At 43.5% G+C, this 16,741-nt stretch overlaps 2 protein-coding genes across 6 annotated transcripts in view; one reads left to right on the top strand and one right to left on the bottom strand.

Moving 5' to 3' along the window:
• Nucleotides 1–16,741, bottom strand: part of TNFRSF17 (TNF receptor superfamily member 17) — a 50,459-nt gene that overhangs the window by 32,677 nt on the left and 1,041 nt on the right. For 2 of the 5 annotated variants that reach the window (XM_043523241.1, XM_043523242.1), the window contains exons 1-2: nt 12,559–12,692; nt 10,614–10,714 (exon numbers count right to left, since the gene is read on the bottom strand). The exons of 1 other annotated variant lie outside the window; for it this stretch is intronic. The gene's annotated coding sequence lies outside the window, so the exon portion shown is untranslated. Of the gene's footprint in view, nt 1–10,613; nt 10,715–12,531; nt 12,696–16,741 lie in introns of those variants that run through there. 2 more of the 5 variants (XM_043523240.1, XM_043523239.1) reach the window with 2 other exon arrangements.
• Nucleotides 7,117–16,539, top strand: LOC102939780 (nuclear receptor coactivator 5-like). The gene is made up of 4 exons (XM_043524031.1): nt 7,117–7,176; nt 7,479–7,944; nt 15,667–15,813; nt 16,472–16,539. Exons 1-4 carry the CDS (start codon nt 7,117–7,119, stop codon nt 16,537–16,539), a joined length of 741 nt encoding a protein of 246 aa, XP_043379966.1.

The raw sequence follows: 16,741 nt of genomic DNA, 5'->3' as shown, positions 1-16,741 counted from the left end.
CTTTTCATTTATCTGTAAAGAGCCATGTACACCAGTAGTATTATACTTTATCAGAACAATGAATAATACAGTAGTTGTGCCAAATAAATTTGGATTGAGTTGTACTTGGTAGAATGCTATAAAACCACATTTTTCTGATGGTTATAATAGTGTCTGCAGAATACACACTTTCATTTGAAAAAAAAGTTATTGGGCCTTGTGGTTGCAAAGATAATCTTCCAGCATTGCTTCCAGATGAGGAGGAGGAGACAGCTAGACAGATGAGTGGCATCATCATGAACACTAGCATGAAGAGACTGAGATGACCCATTTCTAGTTAATCCAGGCAGTTTATGTGCTTTTACTGTCATTTTTGTAGAAGACTATTGTCATGCATTGTGAATTAATATTCACGCTACTCCATATTACTAAAAAAAAATAATCCTATGTCTTCTACATGCTAAACATCTTTTTGAGATGCTAAAATTTAGCTTCACTTTCACTTAATCTGATTTCTAACAGATTTCACTTAACCTGTGATGGGATCTTCCTTAAACTATTGGGGCTCAGCCCTGATAGACCTGGGGCATCACTCCAATACTGACTTTCAGCCAGACCCTGTCCACAGACTTGAACACAGCTGCATACTTTCTTCCTGCAAAAGAAACACAGCTACATTTTAAAATAAGTGCCAGTATGTTTGTTAACATGAAGAAAAGGAGTACTTGTGGCACCTTAGAGACTAACCAATTTATTTGAGCATAAGCTTTCGTGAGCTACAGCTCACTTCATCGGATGCATACTGTGGAAACATCCGATGAAGTGAGCTGTAGCTCACGAAAGCTTATGCTCAAATAAATTGGTTAGTCTCTAAGGTGCCACACGTACTCCTTTTCTTTTTGCGAATACAGACTAACACGGCTGTTACTTGGAAATTTGTTAGCATAAACATTCTTGTGCTGATTTGTTTTAACTAGTTCCTTTTTAACATTCTATTTTACTAATCCAATTACTTTCACTCTGAGACATGTATGTGCTTCTGCTTAAAGCAAGAGAAAATTAACAAACGCAGGACAGATTTTGGGTGCATTAAGTATTGATTACTGTCCCTTTGAGTAGACAGGATTTTCTGTTCAAAGGTTCAATTAGAAATAGCCAAGCAATAAATTCTTTCTGCTCTTATGGCTCCATAATTGAACCTCCAATAGCATTTCATGCATCTGCTATTCTTTCAAAGGTAAAAACAGTTTCTCTGGCTTATCAGAGGTTTTACAATTAATTTCACTTTAGTTCTCTCAAGTCTCTCCAATTTTTAACTGCCATCCTTTCAGGTGGAAGCTCTAGCATTAGTTCAATCTCTGTCAGTTGCTTAAGTGTGTTGTCTGATTATGTCTTATAAAACACTTTTCCACAGCAATTAGTGACGACAATTGCAGAACAAAGCCTAATATACATTAAAGCAACTGTGTTTTATCTTAGTGTCATCTTACATAAAGACAGGTTTCAGAGTAACAGCCGTGTTAGTCTGTATTCGTAAAAAGAAAAGGAGTACTTGTGGCACCTTAGAGACTAACCAGTTTATTTGAGCATGAGCTTTCGTGAGCTACAGCTCACTTCATCGGATGCATAGCATATCGTGGAAACTGCAGAAGACATTATATACACACAGAGACCATGAAACAAAACTTCCTCCCACCCCACTCTCCTGCTGGTAACAGCTTATCTAAAGTGATCATCAAGTAGGGCCATTTCCAGCACAAATCCAGGTTCTCTCACCCTTCCCCCCCCCCCCACCCACACACATACAAACTCACTCTCCTGCTGGTAATAGCCCATCCCTCTTTGAAACCTCTCTTTATAATGCGCATGATAATCAAGGTGGGTCATTTCCAGCACTAATCCAGGTTTTCTCACACCCCCTCCACACACCCCCCTCCAAAAACCACACACACAAACTCACTCTCCTGCTGGCAATAGCTCATCCACACTGACCACTCTCCTTACAATGTGCACAGCAATCAAGGTGGGCCATTTCCAGCATAAATCCAAGTTTAACCAGAACGTCTTGGGGGGGGTTTGTAGGAAAAAAACAAGGGGAGATAGGCTACCTTGCATAATGACTTAGCCACTCCCAGTCTCTATTCAAGCCCAAATTAATAGTATCCAATTTGCAAATGAATTCCAATTCAGCAGTTTCTCGCTGGAGTCTGGATTTGAAGTTTTTTTGCTTTAAGATAGCGACCCTCATGTCTGTGATTGCGTGACCAGAGAGATTGAAGTGTTCTCCGACTGGTTTATGAATGTTATAATTCTTAACATCTGATTTGTGTCCATTTATTCTTTTACGTAGAGACTGTCCAGTTTGACCAATGTACATGGCAGAGGGGCATTGCTGGCACATGATGGCATATATCACATTGGTGGATGTGCAGGTGAACGAGCCTCTGATAGTGTGGCTGATGTTGTTAGGCCCTGTGATGGTGTCCCCTGAATAGATATGTGGGCACAGTTGGCAACGGGCTTTGTTGCAAGGATAGGTTCCTGGGCTAGTGGTTCTGTTGTGTGGTATGTGGTTGTTGGTGAGTATTCGCTTCAGGTTGGGGGGCTGTCTGTAGGCAAGGACTGGCCTTTCTCCCAAGATTTGTGAGAGTGTTGGGTCATCCTTCAGGATAGGTTGTAGATCCTTAATAATGCGTTGGAGGGGTTTTAGCTGGGGGCTGAAGGTGACGGCTAGTGGCGTTCTGTTATTTTCTTTGTTAGGCCTGTCCTGTAGTAGGTGACTTCTGGGAACTCTTCTGGCTCTATCAATCGGTTTCTTCACTTCCGCAGGTGGGTATTGTAGTTGTAAGAATGCTTGATAGAGATCTTGTAGGTGTTTGTCTCTGTCTGAGGGGTTGGAGCAAATGCGGTTGTATCGCAGAGCTTGGCTGTAGACGATGGATCGTGTGGTGTGGTCAGGGTGAAAGCTGGAGGCATGTAGGTAGGAATAGCGGTCAGTAGGTTTCCGGTATAGGGTGGTGTTGATGTGACCATCGTTTATTAGCACTGTAGTGTCCAGGAAGTGGATCTCTTGTGTGGACTGGTCCAGGCTGAGGTTGATGGTGGGATGGAAATTGTTGAAATCATGGTGGAATTCCTCAAGGGCTTCTTTTCCATGGGTCCAGATGATGAAGATGTCATCAATATAGCGCAAGTAAAGTAGGGGCGTTAGGGGACGAGAGCTGAGGAAGCGTTGTTCTAAATCAGCCATAAAAATGTTGGCATACTGTGGGGCCATGCGGGTACTCATAGCAGTGCCGCTGATCTGAAGGTATACATTGTCCCCAAATGTAAAATAGTTATGGGTAAGGACAAAGTCACAAAGTTCAGCCACCAGGTTAGCCGTGACATTATCGGGGATAGTGTTCTTGATGGCTTGTAGTCCATCTTTGTGTGGAATGTTGGTGTAGAGGGCTTCTACATCCATAGTGGCCAGGATGGTGTTATCAGGAAGATCACCAATGGATTGTAGTTTCCTCAGGAAGTCAGTGGTGTCTCGAAGGTAGCTGGGAGTGCTGGTAGCGTAGGGCCTGAGGAGTGAGTCTACATAGCCGGACAATCCTGCTGTCAGGGTGCCAATGCCTGAGATGATGGGGCGCCCAGGATTTCCAGGTTTATGGATCTTGGGTAGTAGATAGAATATCCCAGGTCGGGGTTCCAGGGGTGTGTCTGTGCGGATTTGATCTTGTGCTTTTTCAGGAAGTTTCTTGAGCAAATGCTGTAGATGCTTTTGGTAACTCTCAGTGGGATCAGAGGGTAATGGCTTGTAGAAAGTGGTGTTGGAGAGCTGCCGAGCAGCCTCTTGTTCATATTCCGACCTATTCATGATGACAACAGCACCTCCTTTGTCAGCCTTTTTGATTATGATGTCAGAGTTGTTTCTGAGGCTGTGGATGGCATTGTGTTCTGCACGGCTGAGGTTATGGGGCAAGTGATGCTGCTTTTCCACAATTTCAGCCCGTGCACGTCGGCGGAAGCACTCTATGTAGAAGTCCAGTCTGCTGTTTCGACCTTCAGGAGGAGTCCACCTAGAATCCTTCTTTTTGTAATGTTGGTAGGCAGGCCTCTGTGAGAAAACCTGGATTTGTGCTGGAAATGGCCCTACTTGATGATCACTTTAGATAAGCTGTTACCAGCAGGAGAGTGGGGTGGGAGGAAGTTTTGTTTCATGGTCTCTGTGTGTATATAATGTCTTCTGCAGTTTCCACGATATGCTATGCATCCGATGAAGTGAGCTGTAGCTCACGAAAGCTCATGCTCAAATAAACTGGTTAGTCTCTAAGGTGCCACAAGTACTCCTTTTCTTCTTACATAAAGAGATACTGCAATTTAACTCTCCTTAAATTGACCTAGCTCACCTTTGCTTCACTTGAGTGTGTTTTCTCTCTGTATGTGGAGCTATCTATTTGTAGGAGTATGGGTCCTCATCACTATAGTATCCCAAAACAAACTGGTCAATTCTACCTTCAATATTTGGTAAGTGAGGTTTTTCCTGAGAAGCAAAGAAATTTTTACTCCTTTCAAACTTATTTTCCACATACAAAAATCTGCATATTATGCTGTGAAAAACTGCCACTCTGTATTTTTAACTCTATGTAATTGAGAATGCATCCTCTCCCAACCACTGCCGCCACTAAATAAATACAAATTGTAGGATTCTGTCTTTCAGATGAGACACATAACCAAGGTCCTGATCGTTTATGGCACTTATCAGGAAAGTCTCCTGGCCAAATCTAATTTGGAATATTCTGGATCCATAAACTCCCTCTCTCTTTGACAGTGTTATGTAGTATTGCTCTGTAGTGTTAATCAGCTGCTGCATTTCACCCAAGAAGTTGTATTTGAAGGGTGGATAAAATGTTCCTAAATTATTATAATTTGTGCATCAGTTTGTAAGGCATTTGTAGATGTAAGGCACTACTTAAATGTAAGCTATGACTAACATTTAATGATAATTCTTACTATGATCTCATTTGTGAACTGGCAAGACTACTTTCCTGATGAGTTATATAAGGGAGTTTGATTAATCCTCTTCCTTTCCAGCAGGAAATTTACTGTCCTTTTCAGAAACACTGTCTTGTGGTTAAGGCACCGAATTGGGACTGTGGAGACCTGGGTTCAATTTCCAGCTGTGCCACAGACTCCCTGGAGCACAGGCCTTGTGACCCTGCTTTGTTGACCACCTGGTCTCGCTGGAGAAGATTTTCAAAGGCACGAAGAGTCATTATGCATCAAATTCTCTATTTACAAAAGAAAATATTTATAGGAGTTTTGGTGCCTAACTGCTTCTGAAAACCCTTCCCTTCCCCCGCGCCTCAGTTCTCAATCTGTAAATGTAAAATTGGGATAATTATACTTTCCTACCTTACAGTAGTGTTGTGAGGCTAAAATAATTGATGTTTGTGAGATGCTCAGACAAGTATATATTACCAGACAATGTCTAGCTGCATAAAATAGAGATGCCTACTAAATCCAAAGAAATTTGGATTGGGTCAATTATGAATAAAGAGTCACAATAGCTGTTAATTTTCATCCTACCACTAAACTAACTGCAGATGATGAACATGTGATATTTGCATAATTAATCTTACTATCTTGTATTTTTGGTTCTGTCATCTCCAAAAACCTACACACCTCCATTTGCCTCTAAAATGTTTGTTGCCTAAATTACTATTGTTCTGGGAAATTGTTGCTATCTTCTTTGTAAAATAAAGATCAGATTTTGAACTGAAATCTCTAAATTAAACAGCACAAAACAACAGACCTTGTACAGTAGGGAACAATCCTACAGTAGTACGAATTAAAGACCTATGCTCCCTCCTACTGAAAATTCTGGGAGGGGAGAAAGGGAGAGGAATGTGTCTGCATGGAATTAGTGTTGCATCCCCTCCTCAGGGAGAAGAGTTTGCAGTCTATAAGATGCCTACTATCTTTGCTGCTGAACACTCATGTACAAGCAGGAGGTACACCTAGAAGCCCTGTGGAGCTTAAGGACTTACAGGGAAACCTAAAGAGGCCTCCATCCCATACTACTCCCCAGAAATTCATTGACACCTTGCAGCATGGCTTATTCATGAGTCATTCAGCCATTAGCTCCCCGCCATCCATGCCTTTGCTCCCAGACCTCTGTGAGGACACTCCTAGGGCATACCCAGACAAGAAAGACAGGTGCTTTTAAAACATGATTTGAAACACTTCATAACAGCTTGCATTGTATATACAGATTAAAACGTTGGAAATTGTGCTGGCTCTTGTCTACATTATAGTTTTTTACCTCAGGAATTAACGTGAGTTAGTGAGCAAGGCTGCTCTGGACACTCCACATGTCTCTCTTCCAGAATAGAAACGTTAATTTACCCTAGGCTGAGATCTGTACTGTCACCTTCATAATAACAAGAGGTCTTACTTTCTCCTATAATCTATATTGCGTCTCTTATTATAATCTCAAACACTGCAATTTTTGCCCCTGAAATTTTGGCTGCACAATGAAGGCATGTCCAGTCTCACAATATGCTTTATACCCTAAGGCCAAATACTATCTGAAGGCATATTTTCATCAGCAGTGATAATGTGCTGTTCTGTATATATTGCTTTAGTATAACAGGAGTCAACTTTGTATCATCTGTTTGTATTTGAACTGAACACTGGAAATAAGAGAAAAGAAAAGAAACCCCAAAGCTTCACAGATACAGCCAAAATTCCTAGCATAACAGAAACCAAAATGGATTCAATTAAATTAAAAGGCAGCGCCATTCTGGCTGCCGTCACCCAAACAGACTCTGCAGAAAGTTTGAAAGCTGATGGGATGTGAGACTTCTGAACAGAGCTCACGGGAGAGACTCATACAGAGCCACGGTGGCTTCAGGCCTCTCCATCCTTTTCCTTAAGAGATCTTAGCACAAGTGGATGGTCTAGGATGCTCATCTCATCAAAAAGAGGACAGCTGACATTAGTCATAAATTCATACTAGCTGCCATGGTCCTTTTTTAAGGGAAGGGGCATTTATCAGCTTCCTTTACAAACATCAGCTACTTCATCTGGATTTTCAGATTAGATTAGGATTTTCAGGTACAGCATCTATTTGTTCAATAAAGGCAAATGTCAACAACAAATGGTGCACTTTACACTTGTATATTACTTAGTGGAAAAGAGCTGAAGGTAAAATATTCAGTTAAAATTGAACTGTTCTAGATCAAGATATTTCAGCTTCAGACATACCAGGTCTTGTACAGATGTCAAAAACTCTCCTGTTGATAGGTCTAGAGTAGCAGCCATGTTAGTCTGTATTCACAAAAAGAAAAGGAGTACTTGTGGCACCTTAGAGACTAACCAATTTATTTGCGCATAAGCTTTCGTGAGCTACAGCTCACTTCATCGGATGCATTCAGCGGAAAATACAGTGGGGAGATTTATATACACAGAGAACATGAAACAATGGGTGTTTCCATACACACTGTAAGGACCCATATGACCGTTACAGAGACCACTTTGACAGAGCCCCCTTGAGTGCAGCAGAGCGTCTGAAACGCAAGGAGCGACGCAGGGAGGAGCTATACCGGCAGTACTTTGAGGAAATCAAGAGGCGCTTTGATTCAGAGAGGCCTGTGGACTGTTCTATGATAGTGGTCAATAAACAGACAGAGGAATATGCCGAGTCAGTGGGGCAGAAGGTGCGGGATCTGGGCATGGTGGTGGATCTGATCTTCCTCAACACAGAAATGTCACTGACTCAGGCCCTGGAGGACGTAGACAGAGGAGGGTCTCCTTTTGCCACTGTCATCACACAGCAGCACCAAGTTCACCGCTCCTGCACTGTTAACATCATGTTTGGCACACCACAAGAACATCGCAACATGCCCCAAGCTAATGCCATGGTACTGGTGGCAAGGAATTATGAACGCTACAAGACCGAGACCCGGGTGAGCTGTAGCTCACAAAAGCTTATGCTCAAATAAACTTGTTAGTCTCTAAGGTGCCACAAGTACTCCTTTTCTTTTTGCGTATATAGACTAAAACAGCTGCTGCTCTGAAAACTGTAAGGAGAGTGATCACTTAAGATGAGCTAATACCAGCAGGAGAGCGGGGGAGGGGGGAGAAAACCTTTTGTAGTGATAATCAAGGTGGGCCATTTCCAGCAGTTGACAAGAACATCTGAGGAACGGGGGGGGGGGGGGGGGGGGGGGAGAATAAACATGGAGAAATAGTTTTACTTGATTAGAGACCTAGAAGTGACAATTCAACAAAAAAAACTCCTCTCTGTTGCGTGAGAGTCCCCCCTTGCAGGTGTCCACGGACAGTGATGGGGTAGTGGTAGGGTTCCCCCCTAGAATGCCATGCAGCTGATCATAGAAGTGGCATGTCTGGGGCTCTGACCCGGAGAGACCATTTGCCTCCTTTGTTTTTTGCCTGAGCTCCTTAACTCTCAAGTGGCACTGCTGTGTGTCCCTGTTGTAGCCTGTGTCCACCATGCCCTCTGCAATTTTGGCATATATAAGCATTTCTTCTTTCTGATCGGAATTCAGCCTCACAGATTCTTCGCCCCATACAGCAATCAGATCTAGTGTCTCCCGTTCACTCCATGCTGGAACTCATTTTTCGATTCTGGGACTGTGTGGTCACCTGTGCTGCTGAGCTCGCCACGCTGACCAAACAGGAAATGAAATTCAAAAGTTCCCGGGGTTTTTCCTGTGTACCTGGCTAGTGCATTGGAGTTCAAAGTGCTGTCCAGAGCAATCACATTGGAGCACTCTGGGATAGCTTCTGGAGGCCAATACCGTCAAATTGCGTCTGCACTACCCCAAATTCGACCCAGCACAGTTGATTTTAGCGCTACTCCCCTCGCCAGGGAGGAGTACAGCAGTCGATTTTAAGAGCCCTTTAGGTCGACAGAATGGGGTTGGTTGTGTAGACCAGGTGCTCCTCCTGCCGCGCACCCCCACAGATGGTCTTGCGCACCCCACTTTTGGGTACCACTGGTGTAGACGCATTGCTTGTAAAATTGACCTAACGCGGCTAAATTCGACCTAACCTCGTAGCGTAGACCAGGGCTGAGTCTTGTTTTCAGACTCACTACTCCTGTTGACTTGAAAGCACCTCTAAAAATCAGGCTACTTATTTAAATACCTAAATGTGGATTTAGTTACCTAATTTTAGCACCGATATTGAAGGCTTTTGCCTTATCCTGCCTCAGTTTACATAACTGTAGCAGAGGTACTTCACAGGTGTGTCTATGTGACACTTAATAGTTTAAAGTACTTGTAGAACCTTGAATGAAAGATGCTATAGAAGTGCCAAGTATTATTACTAATATGACAAGGATAGTGTCCTATAGTTGATTGCTGTAGAATGAATTCCTGATCTCCAAGAGCTGGGAACCCACAAAACCAGGGATCAATTCTCTGCCCCACTATAATTTCTATAGCTAGCTCACAATACCAGCAGCATGGGTGTGGCAGCTCAAGTACATACCAAGGGTACTGTGCTACAAAGGTTTCACTGCTATTACTGGAGCCATAGGCACCAACTCCATGGGTGCTCTGGGGCTGGAGCACCCACGGGGAAAAAATTGGTGGGTGCTCTGCACCCACCAGCAGCTCCCCTCCGCTCCCTGCCCCAGCTCACCTCTGCTCTGCCTCCTCCATAAGCATGCTCGCTGTTCCCCCTCCGTCCCAGCGCTTGCCGCCACAAAACAGCTGTTTTGAGGAGGAAGTGCTGGGAGAGAACAGGAACGCGGCGCGCTCAGGGGAGGAGGTGGGGCCGGGGCAGAGATTTGGGGAGGGGTCCAACAAGGGTAGGGAGGTGGTGAAGTTGGGGTGGGGACTTTGGAGGAAGGGGGTGGAATGGGGGCGGGGGAGGGGCGAGCACCCACCGGCGCCATGAGAAGTTGGCACCTGTGACTGGAGCTAGCTTTGATCTACACATGTTATGATCACACCTCCCAAATACAGTGTAGATTAGTCTCTCTGTACCTCAGTTCCCCACTTGTAAACTGGAGATGTGCTTCTCCACCTTCTAGGTGATTGCAAAGATAAGTATACTAAAAGACTGTGAGGTGCTCAGATATTATGGTAATGAAGGCCACATGAGTACCTAGGATAGCTATATACAGGCTAATTATTACTGAAAGACCTTTTAAACTTTTTCATCTCCCTTGCATTATGGGTCCTTTTACATTTATGAAGAAAACCTAATGAAGCAATCATGCTGCAATGATGACAGAATCTGTATGTAAATCAATAATCGAATTCAATTTAAGGAATGGCATTGGCCCATTACAAGAGTTTTGGCAGCAAACATGGGTGGTTCTAGAATAAAAAAATTCTTCAGCAAAAAAATACGTAAGAGCTTTTACTTACAATTTTAGTTTAAATGGCTGGATGATACAAAGGGACTATTTGAAAAAGTAAAAAGCTTTATATTGCTAAGACACCTCAATAGAACATCACTATTTATATTCCAACAGATATTAGTCAGCTAAGTGATCATGATGCTACCTGTCTCCTTAGCTCTTGTTTTTAAGTACTACCTAATACTCCAGGTTGAAAACACTGAAAGATACCAGCTCATTTAAAACCTTAGGGTTTCGCTTTACTCACCTCTCATGCATGGAGAAGCCTGCAGAACAGGTTTGCACACCCTTAGGAACACCTGGGAGGGCCACAAGAGCTTTTGAAATTATGTCTGAGGATCACAGTATCTAGGGAATAAATGTCAGGCTTGACACTGCAAGTAACTTTTCTTCCATACAGAATGTCTGAGACTTCTGGCACCATATACTCTGAAAACTATCAAACCTGTGTGCATTTACTTACATACATACACACACACACACAGAAAGAGAAAGAAACACCCATGAACAATGGAGAAGAGGCAAGAACAGAGTTTAGGGATACTTAGGCTGCCAAATCCAAGTTGTATTTCAGATGCTTTGAAGTCCAACCTTCTAAGGGATGCCGAAACATATGTAATAAGACAGTGCTGCCCATAAGCTCTGTGTGAAGTAATAATCTCAAGGCAGACACTGGCAGAACTAAAATTCTTTCCCCACAAAGGAGGTAGCCAGAAGAAGGGACACATCTCCAAGATGTTAACAAAAGAGAGACTGTGGAAGTCTTTCTAAATGGGGCAAAAGAACTGAGAAAATCCCTTTCATGTATGGCATTTGGTTGAAGGTAAGAGCTCACTTGACTTCTCGGTAGAGTCAGAACTCACATAAAAATAGGCTTACCAACTGGTAATGCAATAGTTATAAAACGGAGCCAATAAGGGTTTATCCACAACTAAAGGGAAACCATTAAACAAAAATTTACCAGATACCAAATAGCCAGAAAACGTCACCTATTACCCAGAAGCCAATACAAAGATTCATGGAAAGTTGAAGCACCAGAGAAGTCCTGGTGAGAAGCCAAGCCTTCCTTCCCACAAGGTGGAGGGTGTTGGGACGTCTTTCAGGGTGCTCCTACCCATAACTCCTTGCTCAGGAGATCTATTTTTCATATGTTTTCTGCCTATTAGGTATCTGGCTTTTGCCCCCAGACTCCTTTGGATGCTGAAAGAAGAAGGATCACTCTTTTCCCACTCCAAACCCAGAGACCCCCATGGTTATTCAGGGGTGATACTACTTTTGGCAGCTTCAAAGAGAGGGAAAGTGACCTCCACTACTCTGCTCTTCCTCAGAATTCTGGTTGTCGTCAGGTGAGGGGGGTCCTTTTTTTTCCCCCAGGTCCATCTCTCATATGATTAGCACTTAGACTGTCCCCTGTTGCTCATAACTGTCCCATATGGCAGCTGAGTAAAAATGAGATGACTCATCAGTTTTACAAAGTTCTGACTAGTCCAGTGGTGAAACAGATTTGTGGCTCCTTAATCTCACTCTTGAAGAAATCTCCGAGCAGCAACAGATCCTGGAAATGCCTACTCAGGAAAATAGCGCTGCATCAGGTCACAACTGGAACTTTTTTCATAGCCATAATACTTTAATGGGACTCTAGATTCTTCATAAATTGATGGAGTTGTCCCTTCGCATGCTAGGGAGAGCTTTGCACTTGGCAGAGGAACATGGAGAGTAGATTTTTAAGTCTACATACTTCAGAAGTTTATTGTTTTTAGTACCTATTTTACTCACTTTTAAACAACTCATGACCTAGTTATTTGCATTTCAATCTTTTGCCTCCTCTGTTATGTGGGATTGTAAAGGAACAGACTCACCCCTGCAGCGCCTCCTGCTGGTTGTTGGGAATTAGCTCTTTTCCAGCATGGCACGCCCTCTGTAGGCCAGTGATCTGCCACAGCTCTGGCCCCCATGTCCCTCACAGACCCCAGTGCCCCTTTCTCTGGGGTTCTGCCCCCTGGAAGTACCCCCCACACTGTGCCTCTGGGTCTCCCCTTCCTGGGGAGACCCCAACCCTCCCCACCTTGTTTCAGTCTGGGCTACTGCCAGTCATCACCAAGCCCCCACTCCCTGGGGCAGACTGCAGTGTAAAGGCCACTCATCATAGGCAAGGGGGTTCGGACCTGCTGCCTTCCTTTGCCTCCTAGTACCTCTATGGGCCTTGGACCAGGTCCTACAGCCTGGAGAGTTGCCAGCCTGTTCCTTCCCCAGCACTGCACCACCCTCAGTACCCTGTCAGGCAAGTAGCCAGACACTGCTCTCTCCCAGCCTAGAGAGATACTCCTTAAGCCTCTGGCTCACAGCCTTTTTATACAGGCCAGCTGGGGCCTGATTGGGGCATGGCCCAGCTGCAGCTGCTTCCCCAATCAGCCATCCCCAGCCACAGCCCCCTCCAGGGCTGCTTTTAACCCCTTCTATTTTAGGAGCGGGGTAGCCATCCCACTACAGGGATCAAATGCAGAAGGAAAAATAACAATGGTGGTACTTCACGCTCTGCCTACAAATGAAGCTCCACCCCCTTGAAATGTACTCACAGCATATAGTTGGGGAGATGTTCAAAATATGATCATGGGCTTGTCTCCCACTAGGTGTGGCTCAGATGCCCTATTGAACAAGCCTAAACTCTTTGGCTTGGCCACTTCTCAAAGGAGGAATACATGGTGGTACTCTATCACTTCCCATTGGTGGTGCCAAAATGAGATGTCACTCACAGGAGATTGTGCAGATCTTTATAATATGATTGTCCCTCTCCTTTCTCTATATGCTTGATTAGCTGTAACACTGACATTTAAATGATCTTCGTTGGACACCTGATTAAAATTAATTGAGACAGTTGTTACCTCCCATAGCTATTGTTTCAAGCTCTCTGAAACTCAGGCAAACATCATTGCATCAGGACAGGTTTCAGAGTAGCAGCCATGTTAGTCTGTGTCCGCAAAAAGAAAAGGAGGACTTGTGGCACCTTAGAGACTAACAAATTTATTTGAGCATAAGCTTTCGTGAGCTACAGCTCACTTCATCGGATGCTTCACAACCAAAATGGCTAGAGACTGACATTTAAAAAACTTTACTTTAAATTAAAGCTGTGATTCTGGAATGTAAGGTGCACTTTGTGGAAGATGGAGACACAACATATGCCCCTAGTTTGAGTCCCATATATTATAATCTCATTAGTTGTCCAGAGAGTCCTTAAAGGAAAAATAGGGAAATCAAGAACTAATATTTCTAAGTGTAAAAAAATTTAGGGCTGCTTTGTACATTATAAAGAAGCAAAAAGGCAGAGTTTTTTTTCATTCTCACAGTTTGTAAAATATTTTGTTTACAACTGCAAATAAGAAAATACATAATTTGCACGATCATATATTGATAAGTATAAATTTCTAAGGTTATAGAGATAAACAAGGTGCTTCAGGTCTGGGAAATGTACTGCGAGTGTCACAGCTAAATACAAGATGGAACAGATTGTTTAGAATAAGTAAACACATATTTCAAGGGATCATTCAAGGTGAAGTGACCAGTTAACATCTCTCCAGTCATAGGGGGAAAGGAGAAGTAAAAAGCTGGGGGGGCGGGGTAGGGGTTAATGGGTTATAGATTGTTTTAATAAGCCATAAATCCAGTGTCTCTATTCAGTCTATGATTTTTAGTGTCTAGAAAAGTTATAAATTTAAGCTTCCAGGCTCATCTTTTGAAGATGTTTTGGAGGTTTCCTTTGAGGATGAGGACTGAAAGGTCAGATATAGAGTGAATGTTTGTTAAAAATGTTCACCCACAGGTTATATGGTGTTTTTGTCTTTTAGCATTTTTCTGTGTTAGTTCATTTGAGAGCATAGTGATTGCCTGGTTTCACCCTCATAATTGTTATTGGGCCATTTATTACACTAGATGAGACTTACCACATATTGTGATAGGCATGTGTCCGACTTATGGGACTTGAAAGGTGTGTTCTGGGGGTGGCATTGATCATCGTTGGAGTGAAAATATGTCTACAGGTTTTACATCTGTTGTTCTGGCAAGGTCTGGTGCCACTTTGAGTTAGTGTGTCCTGGTCTGTGGGGAGCTTGCTTCTGATGATGAGGGGAGAGTGGTTGGGGGGTTGTTTGAAGGCCAGAAGAGGGGGTTCAGGAAAGATTTATTTCAGGCTGTGGATCCCACTGACTATGGGTTGTACTTGTTTAATGACATCCCGTATAAGTTCCAGTGTGGAGTGGTAGGTGACAAATAGAGGTTGGAGTGGGTTTTATTTCCATATTGAGGCAGGTTCTCTCAAGATATTTGGGTAGACATTCCATGATGAAATCTACTTCTCTGGTGGAATATCCTTGTTTCGTGAAAGCAGTTTTAAGAGTGTTAAGATCATGGGCATCAGGTGAATTTTCCCCTGCAGTCCCGCCCCATTCTACCCCCACTCCACCTCTTCCCCTGAGGGCCTGCCCCCACTCACTCCTTTCTGCTCCACCTTCACCCCCCACTGTGGCCCTATGACTGGAAAAGCTCTGTGCTGCTGCCACAGCCCTAGAGCCACAGTGGGGAGCAAGAGCTCCTCCAGCCCTGGGGTCGTGGTGAAGGGAGATTTTTCTGGGGGCCCCAAATTGGCCAGGGCCCCTTGGCACGGGTCCTGTGGCCCTGTGCAATAATCCACCACTGCCCACCCCCGGCAGCACGAGGTCAGGGGAGGCTTAGCCTCCCCAAGCCTACATCACGTGCCACCCATGGTTAAGATATATATCCCAGACTTTCTCCTCAGAGCATATTCTGTGGTATCTGAGTGCCTGGCAATATATAACAAATTTCTTGGTGCGTTTGGGGTGGTTTCTGGATCTGTGTAGGTGGGTGTGCTGATCCATGGGTTTCTTGAATATAGCTGCCTGTAGTGTTCCATTATCGGAGCTGATTGTGTTGTCCACGAAGTTGATCCTAGTGTGGGAGTGTTCTAGAGATTGTTTAATTGATAGGTAGCGGTTGTTGAAGATGTGGTGGAAAATGATGAGGGTGTTTAGGTCCACTGTCCAGAGGATGAAAATATTATTGATGTATCTCACCATTGATTTAATGGTGCATTTGCCCAGAAATTCTTCCTCAAGGAGGCTCATGAAGAGATTGGCAATTTGGAGAGTCATCCTAGTACCCATAGTTGTTCCCATGGTTTGGACAAAGTGCTTGTTGTTGAATGTAAAATTGTTATGGCTGAGGATGAAACAGATGAGTTTGGGTGGATATCTGAGTATTTTCCATTGTCTGATAAATATTTGAGATAGGCAGCAATGCCATCATTGTGAAAGATGTTCGTGTACAGAGAGGTGATATCCATGGTGGTAAGTATGGTGTTCTCAGTGAGATTGTTAATTTTATGGAGTTTCTGGAAGAAGCTGGTTGTGTCCTGGAGGAAGCTGGCCCTTTGTGTGGTGAGTGGTTATACAGAGTAATATATACTATATATCTAGAAAGAGAGAGAGGTTATATTGAGTAATTTAAATACTTGCAAATTCCATTCCATTTATTCACAAAATGTCAACGAATATTTAATAATTTGGCCAAGGGAATTAACCACTGAGGGTATGCCTAAACGGCAAAGATAAACCCGCTGCTGGCCTGTGCCAGCTGACTCAGGTTTGCGGGGCTGTTTCATCGCTGTGTAGACTTCCAGACTTGGGCTGGAGCCTGAGTTCTGGGACCCTCTCACTCTTGCAGGGTCCCAGAACCCGGAAGTCTACACAGCAATGAAACCGCCCCAGTGGCTGGCATGGGCCAGCAGTGGATGTCTACTTGCTGCATAGACACACCCTTAGGGTGGGTACACGTTCAAAACAGGACGGAGAATATGATGGCAGGAGAGCATATGGAATCTGGTGACATCAAGATGACCGTTTGAAAAGGAAGAGGGTTTTTTTCTTGTCAAGGTTTAAATTTTGATGGATAAATTATTGAGGAATTTTCACTTAGCAAGTATGAAGAATATGAGGGGTCTGTGAGATCAAAGCTGTGGTCTGTGTAATACAGCGTTATGTAGCATAATATTTTTCTGTGGTTCTAATGTTTTTCTGTTTTCTTAAACTGGTACAGTATACAGCATATTAAAACTTCATATTTCTATAGAGTCTGAGGCTCTCAAAGTGCTTAACAAGCCTTAATGAATTAAGCCGCAAGTTAACACAGTGAGGTTGGTAAGTAGTGTTATACTCATTTTACAGAAAGAGCCACGGATTTCTGGTGCTTCCATTATGGTTACCTAACTTGAGACACTATAAGTATTCTCAACCTAAAGTGTTAAAAAACAAACCAACCAACCATGACATTGCCTTAAAAATCATAAAAACTTTAAAAAAATATTTT

This window comes from Chelonia mydas, chromosome 10 (genome assembly GCF_015237465.2).
Source record: "Chelonia mydas isolate rCheMyd1 chromosome 10, rCheMyd1.pri.v2, whole genome shotgun sequence".
NCBI lineage: Eukaryota > Metazoa > Chordata > Testudines > Cheloniidae > Chelonia > Chelonia mydas.
Note: the sequence above shows the minus strand (reverse complement) of the source record. Positions and strands in the feature narration are given on the sequence as shown.

What these genes read in the sequence shown, in the direction of transcription:
- LOC102939780 (XM_043524031.1), top strand. Translation starts at nt 7,117, where the DNA reads ATGTCAACAACAAATGGTGCACTTTACACTTGTATATTACTTAGTGGA. An exon ending in TTAGTGGAAAAGAGCTGAAG is followed by an intron (nt 7,177 to 7,478) that starts GTAAAATATTCA and finishes ACACACTGTAAG; the next exon opens with GACCCATATGACCGTTACAG. An exon ending in GGAAGCTGGCCCTTTGTGTG is followed by an intron (nt 15,814 to 16,471) that starts GTGAGTGGTTAT and finishes AAACTGGTACAG; the next exon opens with TATACAGCATATTAAAACTT.